Raw genomic sequence first — 24,047 nt, 5'->3', positions numbered from 1 at the left:
ATTGTGCCCTACGTGAAATTACATATATCGAGCAAACGTCTACACGAACTATCCATCATTAACACGATTGATAAAGGAAACAATTTGAACTACCTATCTGATGACTACTAAACCATAGTGTTTGAATTACTGGAGATATTAATTATAATCCCCTTTCTATTAATCGAAGAAATTCGAATAAGTAATAGATATAAATTGAGTATACATACATCTTGAAACGATTATCAATTCGTACGTAGCTCTAGTCCTAGAAAATCATATAGATCGTCCAACTATGGCAGAGCGAAAAAGTTGAGAGAAGTAGAGGTTCTCACCCGCTCGAAGATACGCTCTGTGGGCTCTTAGCTGGCTGGTGTGAACATACTTGCTTGCATATTCTAATTATTGTTAATTACTCTTCATCAGTGAACGATAAATGCAGGAATATATAAAATTGCAACAACTGCAGCTCTGAACAGGTATTTTAGTAAATAGAGAGTGTGGATGACGGACTCGAATATGAAAAGACTAAGAAAATGGTATCTAATTGTAATCTATATATAATATGAATATTGGAGGCAGGACAACATGCATGTACCGCGGTAAATGCTGTAAGACTCCTATGTTACCACCGCCCCATTCTTTTAACTCCCTAAAAGGCAGAAACAAATGAAATTCTTTCTTCGCTCCCCGAAAGGGAGATCGTGAACCACAAGAAAAAGAAAAGGTATCATTTTCATCAAGCCCCTCCATCCACACATCCACCCATTTACCCAATTACCCATTTGCCCATTCACCCTCTCACTCTCTTGCAAACATCTTCCCATCCTCCATTTCAATATCACTTCCAACGCTCACCCTCTTCAAAGGTTCCAATCCCTGGTTCTTACTCCTAAACTTAAAGTTTGCTTCCGCCCACGCACCTTTCATTGCAATTCCAGGATGCAATAGCGTGAGTCCTATAGTCGCAGCAGAAATCATCACACCTTCCAAAATCATGAATTCCACCTCATGACCAACGAAAAGAGGGCCATTGAAGCCGCCCGATAATTCCACACATCTGTAGATGGAACGAATAAGGATTGTAATTGTCGCAAGGCAAAGTGCGCCAAGGAAAGAATTAAAAAGGGTGGAAGAAAGAAGATCGATATAGCGAGCATTCCAAGATCCTTTTGCGCAGCGAACTCTCCATGCGAAATCGGCACAGAGGATAACGAAGAGAATGAGAGAAAAGACTTGGAAACCGAGACCTGCTAACATGATATTTTTGCCCAAATCGCTTTGGTCCTGTGTATCGGCAAGTGAAGCGATGGCACCACCAGTGGCTTGGAGCACGAGGGATATAATATCACAGGTACAGAAGATGATGGTATATGTTCCTGGTCTGAAGCGAGATATTTCTTGGCCGTAAACAATGACGATTCGAGATAGACAAAGGTATATTCCTGCAGTGAGGAAAGCAGGGGCGATAGTGAGACAGATGAGATACATCAGGAAATAATCGTTATCGAAAGGAGAGTTGTGAATAAGAATTCTGGCAATGTAACCGATGACTTCGAGAAGCTAATGAGCGAGAAAGTTAGTCTAGTACTCTTAAACTTCGTTTGCATTTATATCCATTTTCGATTAAACTGTTGAGGGGTTATTGACAAGTGAAGCACATACCAATCCAAGAATGATAGCAATCATATAACCCCACGTTTTGAACTTGATCCCTAGACCCAATTGTCCAATGCAGAGTAACCCGAATAAACCGGCGTATATGGCATTTCCAACTACGGTTGGTCGATACTCGAAACTTGACAAGGAAAGATCACAAGTATCAAGTGTACATAAATGTGGATTCATGAGTAAAGTCGCATTACCATAACCAGTGCCATGGCCATCCGAATGAGTTAAATTTGACATTTTGATATCGGCGTTGAAGTGAAGGCTAAAGAAGGGGTGGTAGCAATAGAAGTGACTTTGAGCTAAAGAAACGAGAATGAAAAGGGATGAGAATGGTTTGGAAGATGATTGAAGCTTGACATTTTGAACTTGAGAGGCTCCCAGATGCCTTTAATATTTCCAACATCAGGCAGTGCAATTTTGTAAAGATTATAAATGTCGGCATTACGGACTATTTTGGTTGCGAGGCATACGACAGCAACACGGCCATGCCAATAATACCGACAAAAATAATTATGTCAGCAATGATGTAAGCAGCTTGATAACTGTGATTGGTTCCATCGTAGAGTTGAATGAAGACTATTCGGCTTGGCCCTACAAGATCCAATTTTTAAGGTTAAATCGTTCATGATCGCATCATATCAACAAATATAGATAGATCGTATATGCTATTGGTGAGGATTGTTTATCTTAGTGCAAGGCTGATTATGATGGAGCAGAAGGAGGATTCAAAAAGATATAAAACGCCATGGAACTATCATTACCATCTTTCCCTGAAGACTTCTCAAGCCTCATCCGAAGTGTAAAAAGACTAGAGGCGCTTAAATTTAGAATGGAAGTGTCTTTCTTGAAGATTAGAAGCGCTTGCTTTTTGTTTTGTAATTTGGCTTGGCTTTATCATTGACAAGCCACTCGTACCTGGACCCAACTCTGGACATTACGTCAAAAGGATTCAAACAATTTTCCAACCACAATTTTATGTCAAATACAGCAGACATTCAACGGACTGAAGAGTTTCAATTCACATGTCTCTCTTGTCTCCCCTCTCCTCTCCGTCAAATAAAATTGAATGTTGAAGCTAAGAGGATCGGCTGTGCTTTCTTATGCCATGGAAATTGATTAATACATACACATACACTAGCGATTAGTTATCTCCTCACCTCTTGTGTGAGCCATCTGAAATGGACTGTGGGAGACCTAATGAGGTATCAAGTTGCGTTAGACTTGACATGGGAAGAATCACAAACTCTGAGAGAAAGACAGTACGATGCACATCGAATCGAGTGTAATTTGAGGTATAGTTGGTCGCGAGGGATAGGCGAAAGAGGGGTGAATCGGCCATTGTCAAATGAATCCGCATACGATTGTGGCTAGCTGAGACGATAATTGTTATCAACTCGATCTGTTGGCAAAAGTTTTCCGATGTGGACGATGGGACTGGGACCTGGTAACACTGGGACCTGGTAACGCAAGGAACTACCAGCACTTTGGTCTGTCACCTCGAGAGAGCGCCGTCTAATGAGTTGGGATATCGTCAGCTCCCATCAAGTGGAAGCTAGGCCCCGACAAGCTTTCACTGCCAATCACAACGCTCCAATGGCTTTTGGTTGAGGTACAGAGCTGGGAAGAGAAGTATCGTGCAGTGTGATATGTCAGTAAGAGAAAGAGAAGGTAGGACGACATATATTTTTCTTGTCGCCATCAAGATTGCACCAAAATGGAATGCAATGTAATGTAAAGGAGGTTTCTGGTCAACAACGATTTCAATTTCAAGACTGTACTTGTACTGCACTTGTACTGTACTTGGCTTCGTGCAGCTTCATCTTCATACACTGTAGAGTGATGAAGTGACAATCTTGAACATTCGAGCATCGAAGCATTCACCGACTTCACCGACTTCACCGACTTTCCCAATGCATCATTTTATGCAACATCCATCGTCATGAAGAAAGGGTTGAAGCTTATCGCACGTGATGACAGTTAACCGTTACTAACGAATGAAAATCTAGTGGTCCGATTTCGCTCTTCACTGGCGAATCTGCAAAATCTTTTATGCAGCAAATATGCATCTGCATAACCCCACACACCTCCCAATTCACCAACAAAAAAAGAAAAAGAAGAGCGTCAGAGTCAGACTCAGAGTCATACCTCATTCGAAAGATTTTCCTTGGAAAGCATAAATACCTTCTCTTCGGTACATGAGAATTTTTCTTTCTTCTCTCTCCTGTTTGAATCAATTCACTTTATTATCATATCAATTGAACATTACCAACTTTGTTTTTCCATCTGCACATAATTCTTCATTGTCTAGCCATATTCTATCCATCTTAAGAAGAACAAGAAGAAGAATTCAATTCCTTTGAAAGAATCAACCACACGCACGATTCTACAGTCTTTCTCTTCCCTCCCCAATCTCAATCAACAACAACCAAAAACACCTCGATAACTTCGCAATGTGTCCTTCCTGTGAGCCAGAGCAGGCTTTAGAAACTATCGCCGCTCATGCTAATGGCAATGGCACTACTTCCAATGGATCAAACGGTGGTGCGCATAATCCTCCGTCTCTCACGCCTACAACAATGCTAACTCATCAATTCCAGCTCACCCAGGATACACAGCCATTGAGACCAAGAAGAACCCACATCCAGCAAAGAGAGATAACCCATATCAACCAGTCGGTGATTTCCTCAGCAATATCTCAAGTTTCAAGATCATCGAAAGTACTTTGAGAGAAGGTGAACAATTCGCCAATGCCTTCTTTGATACCGAGAAGAAGATTGAAATTGCCAAGGCTTTGGATGACTTCGGTGTCGACTACGTGAGTCAATTGCCATTCATAGAATTCCATCAAGTATATTTTACTAATGCAAACTTTGCAGATCGAATTGACTTCACCAGCTGCTTCAGAACAATCAAGAGCTGATTGTGAAGCTATTTGCAAGTTGGGATTGAAGGCTAAGGTTCGTACCATTCTGTCTCCGCACACTGAAATTCATACTAATTCTCATAGATTCTTACTCACATTAGATGTCATATGGATGATGCAAGAATCGCAGTACAAACCGGTGTTGATGGAGTGTAAGTTTGATTATTCCCTCGCAGAATTGTCTCCTCTAACATGTCTTAGTGATGTCGTTATCGGAACCTCATCTTATCTCATGGAACATTCCCACGGAAAGGATATGACCTACATCAAGAACACCGCAATTGAAGTTATCGAATTCGTCAAGTCGCACGGCATCGAAATCAGATTTTCCTCCGAAGATTCTTTCCGATCAAACCTCGTCGATCTCCTCTCCATCTACTCCACTGTTGACAAGATTGGTGTTAACCGTGTTGGTATTGCTGATACCGTTGGATGCGCTTCACCAAGACAAGTTTACGATTTGATCAGAACCCTTCGTGGTGTCGTTAGCTGTGATATCGAAACACATTTCCACAATGATACTGGTTGCGCTATCGCAAACGCATACTGCGCTTTGGAGGCTGGTGCTACCCACATCGATACCTCCGTTTTGGGTATTGGTGAGAGAAACGGTATCACCCCTCTTGGTGGATTGATGGCTCGTATGATTGTCGCAGATCGTGAATACGTCATGGGCAAGTACAAGCTTCACAAGCTCAAGGACATTGAAGACTTGGTTGCACAAGCTGTTGAGGTTAACATTCCTTTCAACAACTACATTACTGGTTTCAGTGCTTTCACCCACAAGGCTGGTATTCATGCCAAGGCTATCCTCAACAACCCATCTACCTACGAAATCATCAACCCAGCCGATTTCGGTATGACCAGATACGTTCACTTCGCATCTAGACTTACTGGATGGAACGCTATTAAGTCTCGTGCCAACCAATTGAACATCGAGATGTCCGATGAGCAATACAAAGAGTGTACCGCTAAGATCAAGGCTCTTGCCGATATTCGATCCATCGCAGTTGATGATGCCGATTCAATTATCCGTGCTTTCCACAGGCAAACCAAGACTGGTAAGGCTGTTGAGCTTTTGCCAAACATGACTGAAGAGGAGAAGATTTTGTTGGCCAAGAAGGAAGCTGAGATTGCTGGTGTTCCCGAGAAGCGCAAGTTGGATGAGGCTGCTGAAAGTCAAGCTAAGAAGGCTAGAAATGACGTTTCCGCGTAAATGGAGAGAGGATGAGATGATATCTAATTTGAACCACATCTAGTCTGTTAGGGGGTAGCTGAATTCTTCCCAGACAAGGTGGATCTAAAGGAAAGTAGTTGAAATCTTCCTAGATCTTGGTTCAAAGATGATTGAAATCTCCCTCACGGATACTTCATTTATCGAAACAAAATGGCGGGCTGAAAAGTTGCTTGTGCTATTTGATATTTCTTTCCTTTTTAAGTTGATGTTTTGGACGGCCTTTGGAAAGATTTCGCGGGATACACAATTTTTTGCGAGCTTTGCTTTGGGTTGGATGAATATTCATTTGTAGTGTTATATCATACAGTTGGTATGAATTGAGGAAGACACATGTTGCTTTCTTCGATAGTTGGCGAGAATACAATACTATGAAATTACATAAATCTTTATGCGCTTTTGAATGAATGACATGACATGACATGGTGATTGTATCTATGTGGTATGAGGTGAAATGTGAAGTCAAGTAAACAGGTGAAACTATAAATCTTGAGATGTTCTTTATGTTACGCTTTCGATGGCCTAGAAACTATGTCCGACATGTCCAATCTGCATCAAAAAGTATCGTCGACTCTAGAAGATATCGGAACATTTCATCGAAAGATTAATCCATTCATTCATTGATTTTATTGAATAGCCACCCTAAAATACTGACCAACTTATTTCATTATAGCGTAGCAAACTTTCACATCTGAAGCGTCCAATTCTCCATCCCTGCAAATTATTCTTCTTTGTATTCGACATAAACCCTACAAGACAGCAACGACACCCAAAACCGCACCCATTAATCCTCCCACCATCTGAACACCCATAGTAGGCGCTGCGTTTGTTGTAGCCGAAGTAGGTGAACTTGCAGATGAAGAAGCAGATCTGGTTGCCGAGCTTGACGCTGAAGAAACAGCTGCGCTGGCTGAGCTGGATGCCGAGGAAATAACTGAACTGATCGAGCTCGATGCCGAAGAAATAGCTGAACTGATCGCTCCTCCAGGATTCGATGATGTCAATGCAGTACCAGTCATGCTTCCCGATACACTACTTGCAGTAGACGTTAAGCTGGTGCCGGTTAGAGTGATAATACCACCTGGATTGCTAGAGCTCAATGCACTTCCTGTAGCGCTTGCATCTCCAGTCGAACTCGCAAGACCTCCAGGATTCTCAGATGTAATGGCTTGGGTTGTAACACTTCCAGTGACAGCAGTAGCACTATATGCCGAGCAGAGAGCAAAGCCCACGCTAGCGGCAGAAGCAAGATCGGCGGAATCACAGGCGGAGATGATGCAGGGTGTTGCAGCCGTTTGGATTGCGGCTTGCGCGGTGCCGCATTGGCAAGCTTGATCGTTGGCTCCGCAGCCGGCGACGGAAACGGCGCTTTGGAGGCATGGGATCTGGAGTAGGTGGATTAGTGGGATGAGAAGTAAATTGAGAGAACGGGAGGTGGAAAGCGAAGAGGGAGTGGGATCGAAAGAGGAGAAGAGAAGAGAAAATAGGTTGGCAGTGTCGGGTGTGGATGGAGGGAGGAGGAGGTGTAAGTGAAACGTACAGCGCAAGCAGGTTCAGCACCGAAATTTTGTGCCGATACAGCGATAAAAGTACCGGCGATTGAGAAAGCGGTTGAGAACTTCATTTTGAAAATGATCTTATTGTACTGAAATCAAGATAATTCTTATTGTTATTTTGGGATGAAATTGTTTGATCAGGACAACCTTTCAATCAATTGATCTCAAAGAACGTAGCTTTTATGTTAACTCGGAAGTCAACCACTTGAACAGAATAACAGTGAATGAGAATGTATATCAAAAAGCGTGAACGACAATCAAGGAATTATCACAAAGACAAAATTGCAATTTCAGCAATACAACAGCAACAGGGACCTTTTAAACTCTCCAGAAGCACCAAAGCTACCCTAGCACTAGCTGCGGGGAAATACTCTTACCAGGGAAGCACTTGCCGTTCCATCATAATGCAGGTCTTATATATAGATTGACGATGTTCTTGTATGGAATAGGAAGCTCGAATTGAGTTTGGTGGTTGACGGTCCGGCTATTGTTCCTACCTTTGAGGGGTTTTCTTTGATAGGTTAGGATTGCTTGGAAGGACGGTGCGATTGGCAGCCGTCACGTAACTAATGGTCGATTTGGAATAGTTGCAAAAAGCCCCCGGAGAGTGATGTTCCTTTGATGGAAAAATGAAGATGGATTGATTCGATACTATGGAAATTTACATGGCGCGAGGAAGCTACGAAGTCTTCGCTCTGGTATGGATTTTGATATCTTGGCAATCTTTCCCGGATCATCCAAACACCCATGTGTCAGCGGCATTCATCAATCCATCGATGCCCCGCCACAGGAATCCCCACCCAGCGACGGTAAGTCGGTATTGTGTTGTGGGATCCATCACGATCATCGTAATCCCTCCAGTAACCTTATCAACCACGCGTTTGCTTCATCTATTTCCCTCACTGCGGACCCCTTTTCCTTTCAACCTTCCTCTCTCGACATGGCTCCTTTGCAAAAAGAAGAAAATCTTGAAACACAAAAGATGCACCTCCTCAAGATGGTAATTCTGGCCAGCCATCTTGGCGGAGTCTGTGATTCACACGTGGCGTGGTTAGGTATGCACCCAGCCATCTTTTTGGTGTTGGCAAACTTACACCATCGTGTTGCTACCGAAAGATGGTGAAGAGAGACGGTGGAATGGTCGCAATTAAGGATTTTTTTCTTTGATTCGTCGTCTCTGTGATTCGAATGATGATTGGTTGAGAATGAATGATTAGATATCTTACTTGGCTAGAACACCACCGCCATGAGGTGGACAATAGTGAGTGCCATGGAGATTTTGTCCGCCCTATCTATCTATACAAATTAATGAAACCGATAGATCACCACTTTCCACCAAATCTTTTTTCGTGGCTTGGGAATCGAGTAGTACTCATCCCAAGTAACGCCAGTCAATACTTCCCTGTATCATCATGTGATGATGCTCGAGGGCACAGCCTCTCTCAAGCCAGTCTGGCCTTTTAACGTCGTAAGCAGATGCTGTTGGTGACTTCTGCCCAGCTTCATTTTGTCTTGGTCTCTAAGAGCGGTATCCATCTCTGTCTCTATCTCTATCTCTGGCTCTTGCTTCTAAAACACCACTGCTTTCTTCCTCATTCGCAAATCCAGAATCATATTCTCGTCTCATATCTCCGTCAGCACCAAGATGTATGTATTAGCCTAGCTATTCGTTTTAGGGTTCGTATCAAAGATAGTATGAAATTAATTTTACATACTTTCGCGCCACGAGGCTTCATCGGTGATGTACATTAAAAATGGTCCGTAGAGAGGAGCATCGGGATATTGTCTCGCAAGGTGAGAGTGTCTGGAATTCCACATCTTGTTATATCGATGTGTTGCTATCCTTTTGCTTTGTGAGTCCAAGGCCCAGTGAGGAAGCCAGTTGTATTGCGGGTGGTAGTGGGATTCTTGAGTTTCGCCTTATGCGGGGTTGGGTTTGGAGTTGTTGGTCATGATCTGTGATGATTGATTTGCTTTATGGGCTGTTAGTTCTCGTTGTTCTTTCTAAATAGCAAGAAAATAGAGAAATTTGTTGAATCGACTACGACAAAGTTTAATGTCTCGAGTGGAAGATCGAAAGTCAGAAGTTGTGAATGAGGATAGGTTTTATGTCTTTCAATCTTCAGGTACCGGTCTGATGTTGTAAGAGGGGATTGGTGAATCTCGAAGGTTGAGTTTCTAATTTCAATTCACTTGGTCCAGCTGCCCACACATCCCCTCTCGATACAGGATGAATGTCTCTAATGGGCTCCCGAACTCCAAATGACCGGTCTACAAAGACTTTAGGCAACTCTGGCTGAGCTTCAATGTTCGCGACATGTCAACTGTTTTCTCAAAGTCATGTCATTCTGGGCTCCGCGTTCCTTTGGTAAATTTAACCGCGTTCACTGCCACAAGCTGATTTCAACAGTAGTTTTCTAGTGAAAACATTCGAGAACTATTACCTCTCCATCTCACATTTCTTTTCGATCTAGATACATATAGTCGGCCAAAAGATTAGTGACGTGCGTTCCGTGCTATATGGTCTGACATGCGTCTCTTTGACCATATATAACATAAATTTTTGTAGAAACCAGACAAGCAACTGAAAAATCTGAAGAAGAAGGAATAAGATTGATGATGAAACTATATAAACTAATGAACTGATGAACTTTCTTAGATGCTTATTCATGACAGCGATATTACCACTTTCCTGGCAGAAACGCCTTTCCTTTGCATCTCCAATCCCTTTTCTATAGATTCCAAACCATTCCCAACAACCATAGCCTCAGGAGCGGCAACAAAAACACCTTTCTCCAACGCGTCGGAAAGAAAGTCCACAAAAATTGCCCTGCCTACGCTATTCGTTGCTACAGTTGAGCCTTCAACGAATTTGTTGTCAATTCCTCTAATTCTTTTCTTAATTTGATTGGAAATTATCCAAGGAACGAATGTATATACAACTTTTGGAAGTACGAATCTTTTTGGTGGTGGAAATGATACGGGGTAAGTAATCATAGAAAGGAACTTCCTCCCTTTGCATTTATTGAGTATATCCATGCATGCATCGGCGGCTCCTTGTCCTATTGACATTGCACCGGCGGTAGTTTTGCCTTTGAATGCATTTATAAGATCAGGGATGGCAGTTTTGCTATTGTAATCAAAGACTTGACTTGCACCGAGTTTCTTTAAAAGATCGAAGTTTTTGGGAGATGAGGTAGAGAAGACTTCGTAACCAGCTGCGACGGCCAATCTGAGGTTTATTGTTAACATGAGATCATGAAGAGGATGAAGGGAATGAAGGGAATGAATGAGGTAACATATGCAGAAGAGAGACTTACTGTATAGCGTTGATGCCAACACTAGTTGAACCACCCCAGATAAGTACAGTCTCCCCCGTTAATTTTGGGGACAATGATGGCAATTCTAGCGCCAACTGGTCCTTTTGGAAAAGCCCGGCAGCTGCGGAAGAAAGCCCCAAAGGAATAACACAAGCTTGCTCATAAGATAGTGTACGAGGAATGTGCGAAGTCATATTATCCAAAAGGACAGTGTAGAGTTGAAAAGCACTTTCCGTGGGGGTATTGGATGATTCCGTGAGACCCATTGCCGTACCCACAACACGATCTCCAACCTTAAACCGTGTAACTTCGGGGCCAATTTCAACCACTTCTCCAGAAATATCATATCCAAGAATGCACGGATATCTCACCCAAGGAAACATAAAACTACCCATATCTTGTTTGATCCAATCTGCCGGGTTCATGGCAATTGCTCTATTCTTTACAACAATTTCATTCTTCATAGGTAGCGTATAGGGCGCAGATTTAACTTCCAGCTTGCCAACCCGATCCAGCCATAATGCGGAATTCAAGGGGGAAGTTATTGAGGGAGACATGGCAGTAGGACGTCTGAGCGAGGAGAGGATTGGAGATTCCGGATGCGATAGATGTCGATTTTGCCGGAGATAATCGGTATGGATCTGCGAGTAAGTACCTAGTATCCAGAGCTGACTGATATGAGAAAGAGATGTGCTAAGAAATGATTGCCCATCCTCAAAACGAGCATACAATGAAAGATACTTATACCCAATTCTTCCCGCTGCTGCTGACTTCAAACATTCAACATGAGTGGAGAAATCCGATTCATTCTGTCCGAATTCTCCATCCAAATCAAGCCTTCTGAGCAAAATCCTTCAAACATGGTGACAGATAATGTTATCATTCTATCAAAATGCGAGATGAAGTTAGTATGTGAAGAAAGCGAACGCGAGATGCGACGAACGTGTGGAGAGACCATTTTTAGAGTTTTAGTGGAACTGGATTGAGGGCTGAGAATTCTATAATTTGATTGGTCCCGTGACTAAAGAATCTTAGAGTGGCATGGTAAATGCGAATGGAGGTTAGCGTCCTGTGAGTTATCCGAAGCTTACTAGGTATCCGACTCCGAAGAATGCACATGGGAGACAACTGGAAAAACGATCTTACTGCACCTTGTCGAGCTTCTTTATATCTTGCGCAGATCTTGAATTTATCGAATTTATCGAATTTATCAGAATACGATGCCGGCTATAGAATATCGTGATGGCTTGCCTGGTCGACCTCCTGTGAACCTTCACCCCTTTCATTTCCTCGTCACAATGTGATCCGTCCAAACAAAATACCACCTCGCAGAATATCCATATGCAGCACATCGTGAACTGCCCATGCTTTCTATTCCCAGACCTCACGCCTCACACTATCTCTTGGATCACGCATTAGAGTCTCTGTCTTTCTGGGCGTTGCGTTTGATAAATCTTCAACTGATCTAGAGCCATGACGACCCCCCTTCTGGTCTCTGGAAAAGCTACCAACCGGAAGATAAGACCACATAAAAAATCACGTCGTGGATGTGGAAACTGTAAGTTGAGAAAAGTCAAGGTATGTCCAAGTTCCTATCCCATCTGAAGGGGAAATGTTTAACTGGCCGCCTGCAGTGTGATGAGGACAAACCAAAGTGTAAACGGTGTGCAGAATTCAATGTTCACTGCAATTACGACAACCAAACCTCAGTACTTCAACTACTTGAGAAGTCTTTTACCTTCGAGACTCTTCAGCACAGACTCCCCTATTTATTAAACCAAACAATTCCAGACCTCATTAGTTCGCGGCTGAAAGCTCCCGGAAAGATCGATATATACGATTTGAGCGACCAAGAACATTTGGAGTTATTGAATAAGTTTCAAACGAGAACTGTTTACTCTATAACAACGAGTAGGAATCTTCAAATATATCAAAATGAGTTCATCAAGCTATCGTGTCTGGTATGTTGTTGAAACATAACATTTCCATTGATCTTCTGCTGACCCACTACAGCATCCATACCTGATGCACGCCCTACTCACATTTACGCTAATGCATGACCGACACATCTCTATTGAGCAAAGCATAAGAATGTCTTCTCGGGAAGCTTTTCATTGGTGTCAAAGTATATCATTATTCAGCAGAAATTTGACATCCGGATCAATTAAATCTTCATCAGAACGCGATGCTTTATGGGCAACTTCCGTTCTTCTTGGTATAATTACATTTTGTAATATTGAAGCAGCAAGTCCAGAAGAAGCTTGGCCTTTAAAACCAGCTTCATCTCTGGATCTGAATTGGTTAACGATGAGCTATGGGAAGTCTGAAATTTGGAAATTGGGTCTGGACCAAAATGCGAGCGCATTTAAGACATTGATGGCACCGTCTTATGAGACTTTGTCACAATTCTCACACATTCGTCTTGAGACATTGCCCCAAGCTTTCGTCACGCTTCTGAATCTGTATCCCAGCTCCAACTCACATGATAACCCCTATCATCTTGCAGCATCTTTATTATCAGATATCATTGATGTTGATGATCCTATTACTGTAATTTTGAAGTTTTGGACCTTTGTCAACAGTATGCATTCGCAGTTCAAAAGCCAACTTTTACAAAAAGACTCTCGCGCTCTCTTGTTGCAAGCTTATTGGCTTGGAAAAGTTTGTCAATTTCCACATTGGTGGATTTGGAGGCGTGTATCACTGGAGTGCCAGGCTATCTGCATATATTTGGAGACCTTTCACAAACATGAATTGGATATTCAAACACTTCTAGCCTACCCAAAGATGGTTTCTGGGTTGACATCTTACTGAATTGTTCGTCGAGGTGGCTTCACTAATCTATTTTTAGAGATCCTGAGAGTCATCCTGACTGTGTTTGTGACGCATAGATGTCGATGGTCATGTGCAACTACTTCTACTATTAATTAATATAATTCAATCGCCACGATAACATCTCTTCACCTTCACTGTCATTTCCATCGCGACTGTCTCTTGTCTTCGAAAACTTTTGCCATTTCCCTGCACACAATATTATTTCCATGACAGGCACATCCAAAGTCACTCGATTTCGAATTCTGTTGTTCTTCTCGATTTACTTGCAGACTGCCAAGCAAGAATTTATGGATTTTTTGTGTCTAGGGGAAACTTGCCATCTCGAACACTCTTTTGCCCACGATTCTGAGATTATATATCAACGAATTATCTTTGATACGCATTTCTGTGACAATAACTACCTAATAACGGCGAAGGACAGAACCGTAAGGAGGCAGAGTATTCCAGAGCATTCTTATCGCTCATCGAATTCTATTTCCCTCTAGCCATTTTCCTTCGATTACATTCAATTGTTCGTCAATAATTCAAAGCAGTTTCAATCCCCCATTCGCTTTTCAAGATGAAGGCCGGTATCTTTTGTCTTCGTTAAGTGTAAGGAGGTCAAGGACAATTTCTTTCGGCAATACCTCCGTCGTTTTTTTCTCGAGGCACCTTATTCTCTTTCTGTCGTTTCTTTGTTCTCTCTGACGTTTTGTTCTTACCTTGTATCCTCTTTGTTCTCTTATTTCCCCTCTCTATAAAGTCCTATCCCTCGACCAAAATTTATATAATCGCCAACATCACGCCATCACATCTAAAGACGCCAAAGTCCAAGCTATCAACAAGAATATTCCTATATTCACTTTCGACTCGGCATCTTAGCAAACCATGTGCGCAACCATGTGTTCCAATCCAGGCAAAACTTCAAAGAGCTGCTACAACAAACCAGTCACTTCTAACTCAGCTCTTGTTCTTCGACATGAAATTAATGGCTGGGTGTGTTGTTGTTGTGGCCTAGATAATGGTGGGGATTGTGTTTGGTGTGCGGGATGTACTCATTACACAGTCAATTGTGTTTCTTGCTTTTCTTATTAAGTAACCCTCCGTGCTGGGTGCTTGAGATGGACAATTCAAGGGTTACAATGACTGATATGTTTAGTGCAGGATCACTACACCATAGTCTGTCTAATAGAATTCCCGTTTGAAACAATTTAATCAATTTCCAAGACGTTTGTGAGTCCTTGAACGATATATACTAACTCTTCTCTTCACCTTGCCATGTCCTAATGCTCCACACTTTTACCCACCCACTCTCGAGCTACTAGCATGAACCCCCCGCCATTCTCTACGCAAATGAATGATCCGAGCGCGCAACATTTACCAATGACAGAGTTAGAGCGAGCATTTACATGGCTAGACCGAAGCAGAACCTAAAATGATGCCACGCCTTTTGAGGTCCGGACCAACGATTTGATTCTTTGACTTTAACATTGATTTGTCTCCGCCTGACAACGAACAAACTGCACCTCTACTTCTCATACGTTTAGTCGAAAAAACATACCGAGAATTATACCGATTCGTTTCTTCGAGACATCATATGAATCCAGCTACAGTCAGCTTTGCATATGTTCGAACTTGGTCGGCCAAGAATGAGCGAATCAAGATGACTGTCGAGTTTTCCATCACGTGTAAGTACTTGATTACCTTGTCCTTGTGTAACTGTTTGTACAATGTTTAGTGTACAGTCATGGCAAGCCGATGACGACGATGCGGCGTAGTTTAATATCGGCGCTTTTGAACACACAAATTAGATCTCACACTCTTAATCTTCGATCGCCCGATAAGCCTTACCGCCACTTTTGATTCTCTTGGATTAGATCAAATAACATGGAATCATTGGAACAAATTCCCCACAACGGCGACAAAGAACAAGCGAAGAAATGAAGGATCAAGTGGTAAGATAAAGTGACAGGTGACATAGACATCGTACGGTGAACCATTTTGAGCACAAATGGCAATTTTGCTGGGGTATGGAGAAAATATGTGGAGATCTTGGAGAAATTGGAGAAGTTGGTTGGGGTTTGGGCCTCCATGGGGTAGAGAGGTAAAGACATGGATTTGATGTGACGATCCTCACCTCATTGAGTGATTTGACTTGAAGTAGTTTCGCAATTCGGTGAAGGATGCTTCCGCCCGCCACCTTCGAGATATCATCCCACACGTAAACGGAAACAGCGTCGTAGCGCCAGCGTTCTATATCGTACTGCACCGGATTGTTAGAGCACATGCTGATCATCCTGACAAATTATTATTTCCATCAGAAACTTTTAGCGACCAGAAATCCACCTCCACATCCCCAGATTACATGTCCTAGTTCAAGTCCTCATTACTCGAGAGTCAATACGAGTCTTGGTCTTCGAATTTTTGGAATGACATGTTGATCTTTTCCCTGAAACTACAGCCAAGGCAGGCAATTTTTCTCGTGCTCACGTAGGATCCTTGTATACACATCTATCTTGTACCGTGGGGTTGAGGTAAGCTTCTGGGGGCTGACGGGCGGGGCGCGCGCCAAATCTATGTGAAATCGCCCTAGCTCAGCCTAGTTAACGTAACATGTTCCTTCATTGGTTCATTGTTTTCCGCTTTTCCCCATTTCCTTGAAACTTACCTTGAAATCCCAAGCCCGATAGACTGAATAACTAAGGTAAAGCTCAAACTCTTTTGCTCGGTCGTCCCGACCCTGGCTTGATCATCCAGCACAAGGTCCTCTAGCTAGCTGGTCAATTGGTTGACTGAACCATCTTTTCACCCAGTTCTAGCTTAGCATTACATGTCTGTGGTGCATTAACATACCTACGCGTTTTTCTAGTGAGTTTATTCTCCACAATAGTATGCGACAAGGGTGTAACCTAGGTGCAGGTAGCTATAATCTTGAGATGGAGGGGAAAGTTGGATGATCCCAAATCCAACGGGCATTGAGATTATAAGGCTTATGGTTTCCGCCGATTCTTGGATTCTTCTTCTTCTTGCTTGTTTACTTTGCCCAGCTTTCTCCAAGTCTTTCTAGTTGTCTTCTTCGTTCTCATCTCACAAGATGGCCTCAACGAAGAATCAAGTTGATAATATCGACACTGTCGAGCACGCTCACCCATCTACTCATGTCGATTTGAATAAAAATGTTACTGCCAAGTAAGTGGCAACTTATCTATTGCTGATTTCCTATGAAAGTATGATTGTTACTAATACCTTATTCAAAGAATTCAAAATCCTCTAGCGGGATTATCAGAAGAAACCATCATTCGAGATGTGGGAGAATTTGCACAAGCCAACGACCTCAACCATATCCTCCCTTTGCTGGAGAAAGGTGCTTTGGTAGCATCTGACCCAGAGAACTTTGAGAATGTAGACAGATTGGAAGAGGATGAAAAAGCTGCTTTAAGATACGAAGCGGCACATAGATGGAGCCACCCAAGGACACTTTACTTGACAATTATTACGTGCTCTATCGGTGCAGCTGTTCAAGGTTGGGATCAGACGGGTAGTAATGGAGCAAACCTTTCATTTCCATCAGAATTCGGAATCGGCCAAGGAGAAAACCCAAATTCCCCAAACCATGATCGTGATAATTGGCTTGTTGGATTGGTTAATGCTGCTCCATATATTGGATCGGCTTTCTTGTGAGTTGAGATTGAGTTTTGATACTACAAATGATCATGGCTGACGATCTATACAGTGGCTGTTGGATGAGTGATCCCTTCAATGCCTGGTTCGGACGTCGTGGTACCATTTTCATCGCAGCTATTATTTGCATCTTTACTCCTATCGGAGGAGCTTTCGCAAAGTCTTGGGAAACTCTCTTTGCCAGTCGTATAATTTTAGGACTTGGAATGGGTCTGAAAGGAAGTACAGTACCAATCTTTGCTGCGGAGAATAGTCCAGCTATGATTCGAGGAGCATTGGTTATGTCATGGCAAATGTGGACGGCTTTTGGTATCTTCTTAGGATTTGTTGCAGTGGGTATTGATTGATTCTTCAGCAAAGTTTCATCAGCTGACATCCATCCAGAACTTGGTCGTCATTGATACAGGCAAGATCGCATGGAGACTTCAAATTGGATCTGCATTCATTCCAGCTCTACCTCTCGCAGCCTTGATCTATTTCTGCCCGGGTAAGTAAATTCAGTTTGTGAATCCATTCAATTAGCTAATGATCGACGTAGAATCTCCAAGATGGTTGATGAAACGAGGAGAATACCAGAGGGCCTACAAGTCTCTTTGCCGACTCCGTAAACACGATCTTTTTGCTGCTCGTGATCTCTACTTCATCGACTGCCAACTCAAAATCGAAGCAGCTATTGTCGGTGAAACCAACTACGTCAGTAGATTCATTCAATTATTTACCATTCCACGTGTACGAAGAGCAACTCTTGCATCTTTTACCGTTATGATTGCTCAACAGATGTGTGGTATCAACATCATCTCATTCTATTCTTCGACCATTTTCAGACAGGCAGGTGCTTCCGAAAAGAATGCATTGATTGCTAGTTTTGGATTCGGATTGGTTAACTTCGTGTTTGCGTAAGTCTTTTTTCTCCTTACTTCATCGAATGTTTTGCCCACTCTTTGAATTATTATATCAAGATACTAATATTGTTCATTTAGCTGGCCGGCAATTTGGACCATTGACACCTTTGGTCGCCGCTCTCTACTCCTTTTCACTTTCCCACAAATGGCATGGTCTCTCCTCGTCGCTGGCCTATGCTTCCTCATCCCTGAAGATTCTAAAGCACATCTTGCACTCATCGCAACATTCATTTACATATTTGCGGCATTTTATTCACCAGGAGAAGGGCCTGTTCCTTTTACTTACTCGGCCGAGGTTTTCCCATTATCTCACAGAGAAGTTGGAATGGGCTGGGCAGTGGCAACATGTCTATTCTGGGCAGCCGTTCTATCAATTTCTTTCCCTAAGATCTTGGAAGTCTTCCATCCCGTTGGAGCATTTGGATTTTACGCGTAAGTTTTCCGCCTATTCACACAGAATACGCAATCCACTAACACAAAAACTAGCGGACTCAATGTTGTCGCTTTCGTAATGATTTTCCTCTTTGTCCCCGAGACCAAACAGCGTACACTCGAAGAATTAGACTACATTTTCGCCATCCCAACCCGTACATTTATGAAATATCAAATCACCAAGACCCTCCCATACTGGGTTCAACGATATGTATTTTTCAACAAGCACGCGGTACTAGAACCTCTTTATCATTTTGAGGAGACGGCGGACTATAGAGCACCTGATACGAAACTTACAGGACAGCCGGAACAGATTGAGAAGGTGGAGAGGAGTAGCGAGGGAGAGAGTGCAGAGATTTCAACTGGAGAGAAAAATTAATGGCGTTGATGTGAAATGGAGGGATTGGATTAAAAGATGGGATATCTTCTATAGGAATAGAAAGATAGATAATGGAGGATAGAGATTTACAAATACACAGCTGGATTTAAATAACTTACATTCTGCCTAATTGATTTTGTGATGTTTATGGTACAAAGTGATCTTTCCAGCCTGTATAAGTCGACGGAATGATGGCTATTCGAAAGGAACTTTGAATTCCTTTCTATCTCCCTATAACTTGAAAAAGAATCAAGACTTAAACATCAAATGAAGAATTTCTTGCCAGCAATCACATAACCTCAACATCATTTTCCCACTAGCAAATAAACTACCTCTCCTATCTCCCTCCTATTAACCGAGCCATTCCGTCGATAAAGCAAACATCAAGTTTGCAGGTCATATTCACGAGTTCACTCTATACGCAGGTAGTTACATTTACACAATGTTGAAATATTTCCTTCATTACTGCTAACTGCTACCAGAGCAACTAACTAATTCGTGTTGTTTCGTTTTCATGACCGCCTAATGCATGCATCGTATGCTTAATTATTCGTTTGCTTACTAATTACCTCATAAGATATCACGACTAAAACGCCCATATGCACCGCCAAAATGCATATCAACCACCCAAAAGGAAGGAATAAAAGCCATGTGATGAACCATTTTTCATGCAACCAAACCATAACCTGAAACAACGAAACGTTGATCCTTGAATTCTTCTCAACCGGTCTCAGTCTCAACATCTGGTTGTCTTCCACTCAAACTCGCCTTGTTCTTCATTCTCCTTGCCGCAAACTTCATCTCATCCTTTGCAAAAACCAGGTTCCTCACCGGTTTCCACTGCATAAGTCCCCTCTGCTTTCTATGCAAGCCTTTTGAATTCTCCTTATAATTCTGATACTGTTTGATCGGATTACTGGAATGACTCGACCCATTGTTTCCATCCATCTCGCCGTTCTCGTTTGTTGATCTAGTCGTAGCATCATTCAAGCCTAAATCCGATTCTGCATCCGAGTCTGAGTCCGAAGATGTAGACGAAGTACTTGTGTACTCGCTCATATTTTCATTGAGATTTGCTTCAACACATCCACCTTCTCCTCGCGGCTTCCGTACCATGCTAGCCTCATAGTCAGCATCCTGATACTTCTGTCCGAAACCACCTTTATTGACGTACTGTGCAGGATCCTGACCAAAAGCTCCACTCCAATCTGTTCCATCTTGATCTAACCACTTAGCCTTCTCATCTTCATCGGCTTGACTGAGAACGTCTCTTCCTTGAGTTAAAGACTGGTCGTGAAGTTGTTGAACAATTGGTGGGATTTCTTTCGTTACAATGTTACCACGCACACCTTCGGAATGGCATGCTTCCCAAGTTTCTTGAGTTTCTCGGGAATCATTGTCGGTGACAAATCTTTCATGATCTTGATCCATACCAGCTTTAAATCTCCCCGAAAATCTGAGTCGTCCGATTTCTTCAATCTCCATATCTGGAATGTCGTGAAAATTTTCCTCAGTGATGTAATTTTGAGTAAGTCTCATGCCCTTGTCAGTTTTCCAGATTGGAATATCAATTTCTTCCGCCTTATTGTCCTCCAGCTTGTGAAGCCAGATTACTGCATAGGCATCTGCTCCACGTTTACCAGTGACGTGAAATTCGAAGACGATTGGTGAACGATAACGATATTTGACTGGAAGTCGAATATTATTTTTTCCTTCTTTCCTGACAAGGTCCCAGTATACACCATCACCTCCTTCAGTCTTTCGACATTGGGTACGATTAATCTTTCCTACACTTCCTCCAGTTCGAAGCTTCAGTTTGGAGTTGTTGGCATAGCCAGTAGCTGAAATCCTATCAGATGTGAATTCAAATGTTCCGACATCCCAGCCCAATTGTTGTGGTGGTAATCTAGTTTCGACACTTCTGAAAAGAACGGAGATTCTGACGCGACCAAAACCAATTCCACCATCCAGAGGATACCATCTTGTAACTTGAGAACTTGTTTGTAGAAGATCCGATAACTTCAGAGGAACAACTCCAAGAATTGGATCGTGCTGTCTCATACGTTGATCCCGTACTGTGACGGTGATAATTGCTGATCTCCAGTCGCGGATGAAACGTTCGGTACCTGCATTGAAAATAGGCTTTGAGCTGACAACCTTGGAACGTGTACGATATACCTAAAAATGGTGAGTCATGAGAAACCAGCATAGAAGACAATACATACCAATTCATCGTTGTATAAAATGGTACAATAACTGCTTGGTAACTTCTTATGTTCCTCTTCTTTATTCTCACCTGCTTCCACTGCTGGTTCAAACTCCCTACCCTTTCGATTACCATCACTACCTTTGACATTTTGTAATTCGAGGTTGACAATTTGATGAACAATAACACTGCAGACACCACTTGGCCATAATGGATCAGGGGGAGTATGAACCGCAGCATCTTCTTCAGGAGTATCAAGACTTCCTTTTGGATCTTGTAATTCTTCCTTGTCTTGCAATTCTTTGGGTAGATTGATATCTTTTCCATGGCTTCTCATTGCTGGTCTGAACTGTGGTTTACCAAAGTATCCAACTTCCCAATGAAGTTCACCAGGCATCGAACTATCGGAATCCATACCACGAAGTTTCGAAACTTGTGGATACATCTTCCCTGGGTGTTGAATCATTTTTTGCATGGAAAGTTCGACTTTACCAACAACGTCATCAGAAGTGGATCGATCAGAATCCCAAAGTTCCATTGAAAGTTGTTCATCAGCCTTGATAAGATCAGGAGTTACGAGTAGAGCACAAGTCTCTTCCCAAACGGGGTTGAGGTCGTCTTGAATGACTCGAGTGCAATACATTGGCTTTCCGTACTTAGAGAAACTGACAGTGATGTAAGGATCACTTCCACCACCTTCACTTCCACGACGATCCTGCTTGCTAAGGCCAGTAGCTCTATGAATTCTGATCCAAAGAACACCAAGTGCTTCGACATCCTTTTGAATATCGTCACCTTTCAATAATTTGGCCATATCCAATGTCATAGATTTTGGGGCAACATATTCATTGGCAGCGGCACCAATGGCATAATTAACGAAGTTGGAGATAAGAGGAAGGTTAAGGATGTTTATACCCGTTTCGATCATTGGAACACATCCAGCTTGAACTTTTGGAAGTCCCATCAATGTAAATGTTAAAGCCTTCAAAAATGGAGGCTCTGGGGAAAGTTGAAGACGTAATCGAACGGTTCCGACAAGACCTTGCAATTCAACAAAAATTGGGAGAGGTCTGCAATCAATTAGCATTGTCACATCGTGGAAGGAAACAAAAACTTACACTCCGAATAGTCCTTTCATACCGAGATAAAATACCAGTTGCATGTGCATATTCTTCGCCTTCTCGGAAGTTCCGCCTCCTGAAGGTTGAGCATGATATGCAAAAGAGCATTCCAAATTATAATAATCTCCACCTCCCTCATCTGCGGCTAGCTCTTGAGGGTCTTTGTTCTTTTCATTTTGTCTATGGATATCATCCTTCATTTCCTGAACATGACCATCAGGGAGAGCTCGTAAACTCAAAATTCGGAAAGGATTTGTCCCTTGATTGATTTCTGCGACTCTGACGTTTTCAATGATACCAGGTACCGAAGCTTGCATAACATCTTCAAGAGTATCTGCAACAGACGCAAATAGATCAGGGTCAATAAGTCCCCACATAACGCCCATCAGACTATTGATCCATTCGACGGATTCCGGAATTAAATTTGCGGTTGCCTGAGAATATTAGCTTAGAGACCCAGTTCTGGATTATGTATACTAACCATTTGACCTCTTTGTCTTTCACTCTCCCATTCCATAGCTCGGCCAGATCTTATGACCTCCTTTACCCAAAGAAATACACCCGATGCAACACATGCTCCCAAAGGAATAAGACCATATAAAGCTCCACCAAATAATCTTCCTAAAACCACAATACCCAAAAATATTCCAATGACAAGTAGCGTTGATCGTTTCTCCATAGATTCGTACATGGGTTCATAGCTGACCGAGGGTGTAGGATGGAATAAAATGTTCGTTTTTTCTCCATGAATTGGAACATCAGAAGTACTCCCAGGTTCTACTGGATCTGGTGGCGCGGTGATATCTTGATTTACTCTGTATTCTTCCCCGGATTGAGTGGCTTCTGTCTTTACTGGTGTAGATTTATTAATATTTGCATTTGGAACGGAAAGCTGTTACCATAAATGTCAGTTACATATCAAAAGTCAATGAGGCTGGCAGATGTAGCGTACCTGTGGATTATCAACTGCCTTCATGAAATCTGCATTGACATCCTCAATCTCTACATTTTTCCCAGTTGTTGGATCGGTGACAATCTTTCTCGTTCCTTCAATTCCATGTGGCTGTCCTTCTGTATGATCTGTCGCATCTCCTTGAACGCGTGATTGTAATTGGGCATTAATTTTTGCATCTCTCTCTTTCTTATCTGAATCTAAGCTCTCCACGAACCGTTGGATGTTCGGAATTGGATTGGAGCCGGAGTAATGTGCTCCCGGACCTTTCTTGTGATCGTTCGACATCTTGCTGGAGATGGAGGATTAATATTGAATCGAGGTCGAATTTCAAGGCGGGAGGGGAAGCGGGGGAGGTCTCTGCGGGATGCTTTCTTGATCGACCAAAATAGCACACAAAAATGCCGTTCTTGATCAACAGAAAGTGCAATTGAAGATGTTCTTACTACCTTCTTACTGCCTTTGACAGCAACTTCGTTATGTTAAATTGTAAAAGAAAGAAATCGGGTATCGATGATGAGTATGACGGATCATGAGCAAAGGAATAAAGAAGACGGCAGAAGGGCACAAGTCATTACCCAGGTCGCCATGGTAAAAATAATTGTTTGGAATTGATGTGGAATTGCATAACAAGGAACAATGGCCAGGTCGGTTGGGAGTGATGTCATATTAAGGTAGCTTGAGAGCTTCACTGGAGACATCCTTCAGCCAAGCGTCAGCCACGCAATCACGAAGCGGGATTGTGTTTATGTGCAGTGTGGAAATTCTTGATTTAACCTCCGCAATTAGAAGATGACATGAAACACGGTTGGCTGGTTGCTCCTTATGTTGTTGTTAGCATTGAGGATTGATTGAGGCTCACAATTGCGACGATGAT

At 42.5% G+C, this 24,047-nt stretch overlaps 7 protein-coding genes across 8 annotated transcripts; 3 read left to right on the top strand and 4 right to left on the bottom strand.

The window, feature by feature from the left end:
- Positions 1-369: 369 nt before the first annotated feature.
- On the bottom strand, positions 370-2,167 carry BCIN_14g05410 (hypothetical protein). The gene is made up of 2 exons (XM_024697305.1): positions 1,645-2,167; positions 370-1,542 (listed from the first exon to the last, which is right to left on the bottom strand). The coding sequence occupies exons 1-2, from the start codon at positions 1,885-1,887 to the stop codon at positions 781-783; spliced, it is 1,005 nt and encodes a 334-aa protein (XP_024553120.1). The 5' UTR covers positions 1,888-2,167; the 3' UTR covers positions 370-780.
- Positions 2,168-3,757: 1,590 nt separating this feature from the next.
- BCIN_14g05400 (hypothetical protein) lies at positions 3,758-6,199 on the top strand. Its single transcript, XM_001550183.2, has 5 exons — positions 3,758-4,191; positions 4,248-4,465; positions 4,527-4,607; positions 4,658-4,725; positions 4,775-6,199. Exons 1-5 carry the CDS (start codon positions 4,101-4,103, stop codon positions 5,787-5,789), a joined length of 1,473 nt encoding a protein of 490 aa, XP_001550233.1. The 5' UTR covers positions 3,758-4,100; the 3' UTR covers positions 5,790-6,199.
- A 12-nt stretch (positions 6,200-6,211) lies between these two features.
- Positions 6,212-7,717, bottom strand: BCIN_14g05390 (hypothetical protein). The gene is made up of 2 exons (XM_001550182.2): positions 7,348-7,717; positions 6,212-7,192 (listed from the first exon to the last, which is right to left on the bottom strand). Exons 1-2 carry the CDS (start codon positions 7,429-7,431, stop codon positions 6,557-6,559), a joined length of 720 nt encoding a protein of 239 aa, XP_001550232.1. The 5' UTR covers positions 7,432-7,717; the 3' UTR covers positions 6,212-6,556.
- Positions 7,718-9,842: 2,125 nt separating this feature from the next.
- Positions 9,843-11,626, bottom strand: BCIN_14g05380 (hypothetical protein). The gene is made up of 2 exons (XM_001550180.2): positions 10,684-11,626; positions 9,843-10,595 (listed from the first exon to the last, which is right to left on the bottom strand). Exons 1-2 carry the CDS (start codon positions 11,238-11,240, stop codon positions 10,031-10,033), a joined length of 1,122 nt encoding a protein of 373 aa, XP_001550230.1. The 5' UTR covers positions 11,241-11,626; the 3' UTR covers positions 9,843-10,030.
- Positions 11,627-11,813: 187 nt separating this feature from the next.
- On the top strand, positions 11,814-14,706 carry Bcltf4. Its single transcript, XM_024697304.1, has 3 exons — positions 11,814-12,261; positions 12,318-12,644; positions 12,697-14,706. Exons 1-3 carry the CDS (start codon positions 12,157-12,159, stop codon positions 13,495-13,497), a joined length of 1,233 nt encoding a protein of 410 aa, XP_024553119.1. The 5' UTR covers positions 11,814-12,156; the 3' UTR covers positions 13,498-14,706.
- A 1,724-nt stretch (positions 14,707-16,430) lies between these two features.
- Positions 16,431-19,015, top strand: Bchex5. The gene is made up of 7 exons (XM_001550177.2): positions 16,431-16,686; positions 16,755-17,174; positions 17,231-17,510; positions 17,563-17,665; positions 17,717-18,074; positions 18,159-18,512; positions 18,567-19,015. Exons 1-7 carry the CDS (start codon positions 16,592-16,594, stop codon positions 18,889-18,891), a joined length of 1,935 nt encoding a protein of 644 aa, XP_001550227.1. The 5' UTR covers positions 16,431-16,591; the 3' UTR covers positions 18,892-19,015.
- Positions 19,016-19,328: 313 nt separating this feature from the next.
- BCIN_14g05350 (hypothetical protein) lies at positions 19,329-24,041 on the bottom strand. 2 transcript variants are annotated; one of them, XM_024697303.1, is made up of 6 exons: positions 23,171-24,041; positions 22,700-23,110; positions 22,216-22,652; positions 21,117-22,167; positions 20,066-21,069; positions 19,329-20,008 (listed from the first exon to the last, which is right to left on the bottom strand). In XM_024697303.1, exons 1-6 carry the CDS (start codon positions 23,456-23,458, stop codon positions 19,612-19,614), a joined length of 3,588 nt encoding a protein of 1,195 aa, XP_024553118.1. In that variant the 5' UTR covers positions 23,459-24,041; the 3' UTR covers positions 19,329-19,611. The 2 variants fall into 2 exon arrangements, with proteins under 2 accessions (XP_024553118.1, XP_001550226.2); XM_001550176.2 differs by having other exon boundaries at positions 19,329-21,069.
- Between the last annotated feature and the right edge of the window lie 6 nt (positions 24,042-24,047).

Source organism: Botrytis cinerea, chromosome 14 (assembly GCF_000143535.2).
Source record: "Botrytis cinerea B05.10 chromosome 14, complete sequence".
Lineage (NCBI taxonomy): Eukaryota > Fungi > Ascomycota > Leotiomycetes > Helotiales > Sclerotiniaceae > Botrytis > Botrytis cinerea.
The sequence above is the reverse complement of the archived record's forward strand: the minus strand, read 5'-3'. Positions and strand labels throughout refer to the sequence as shown.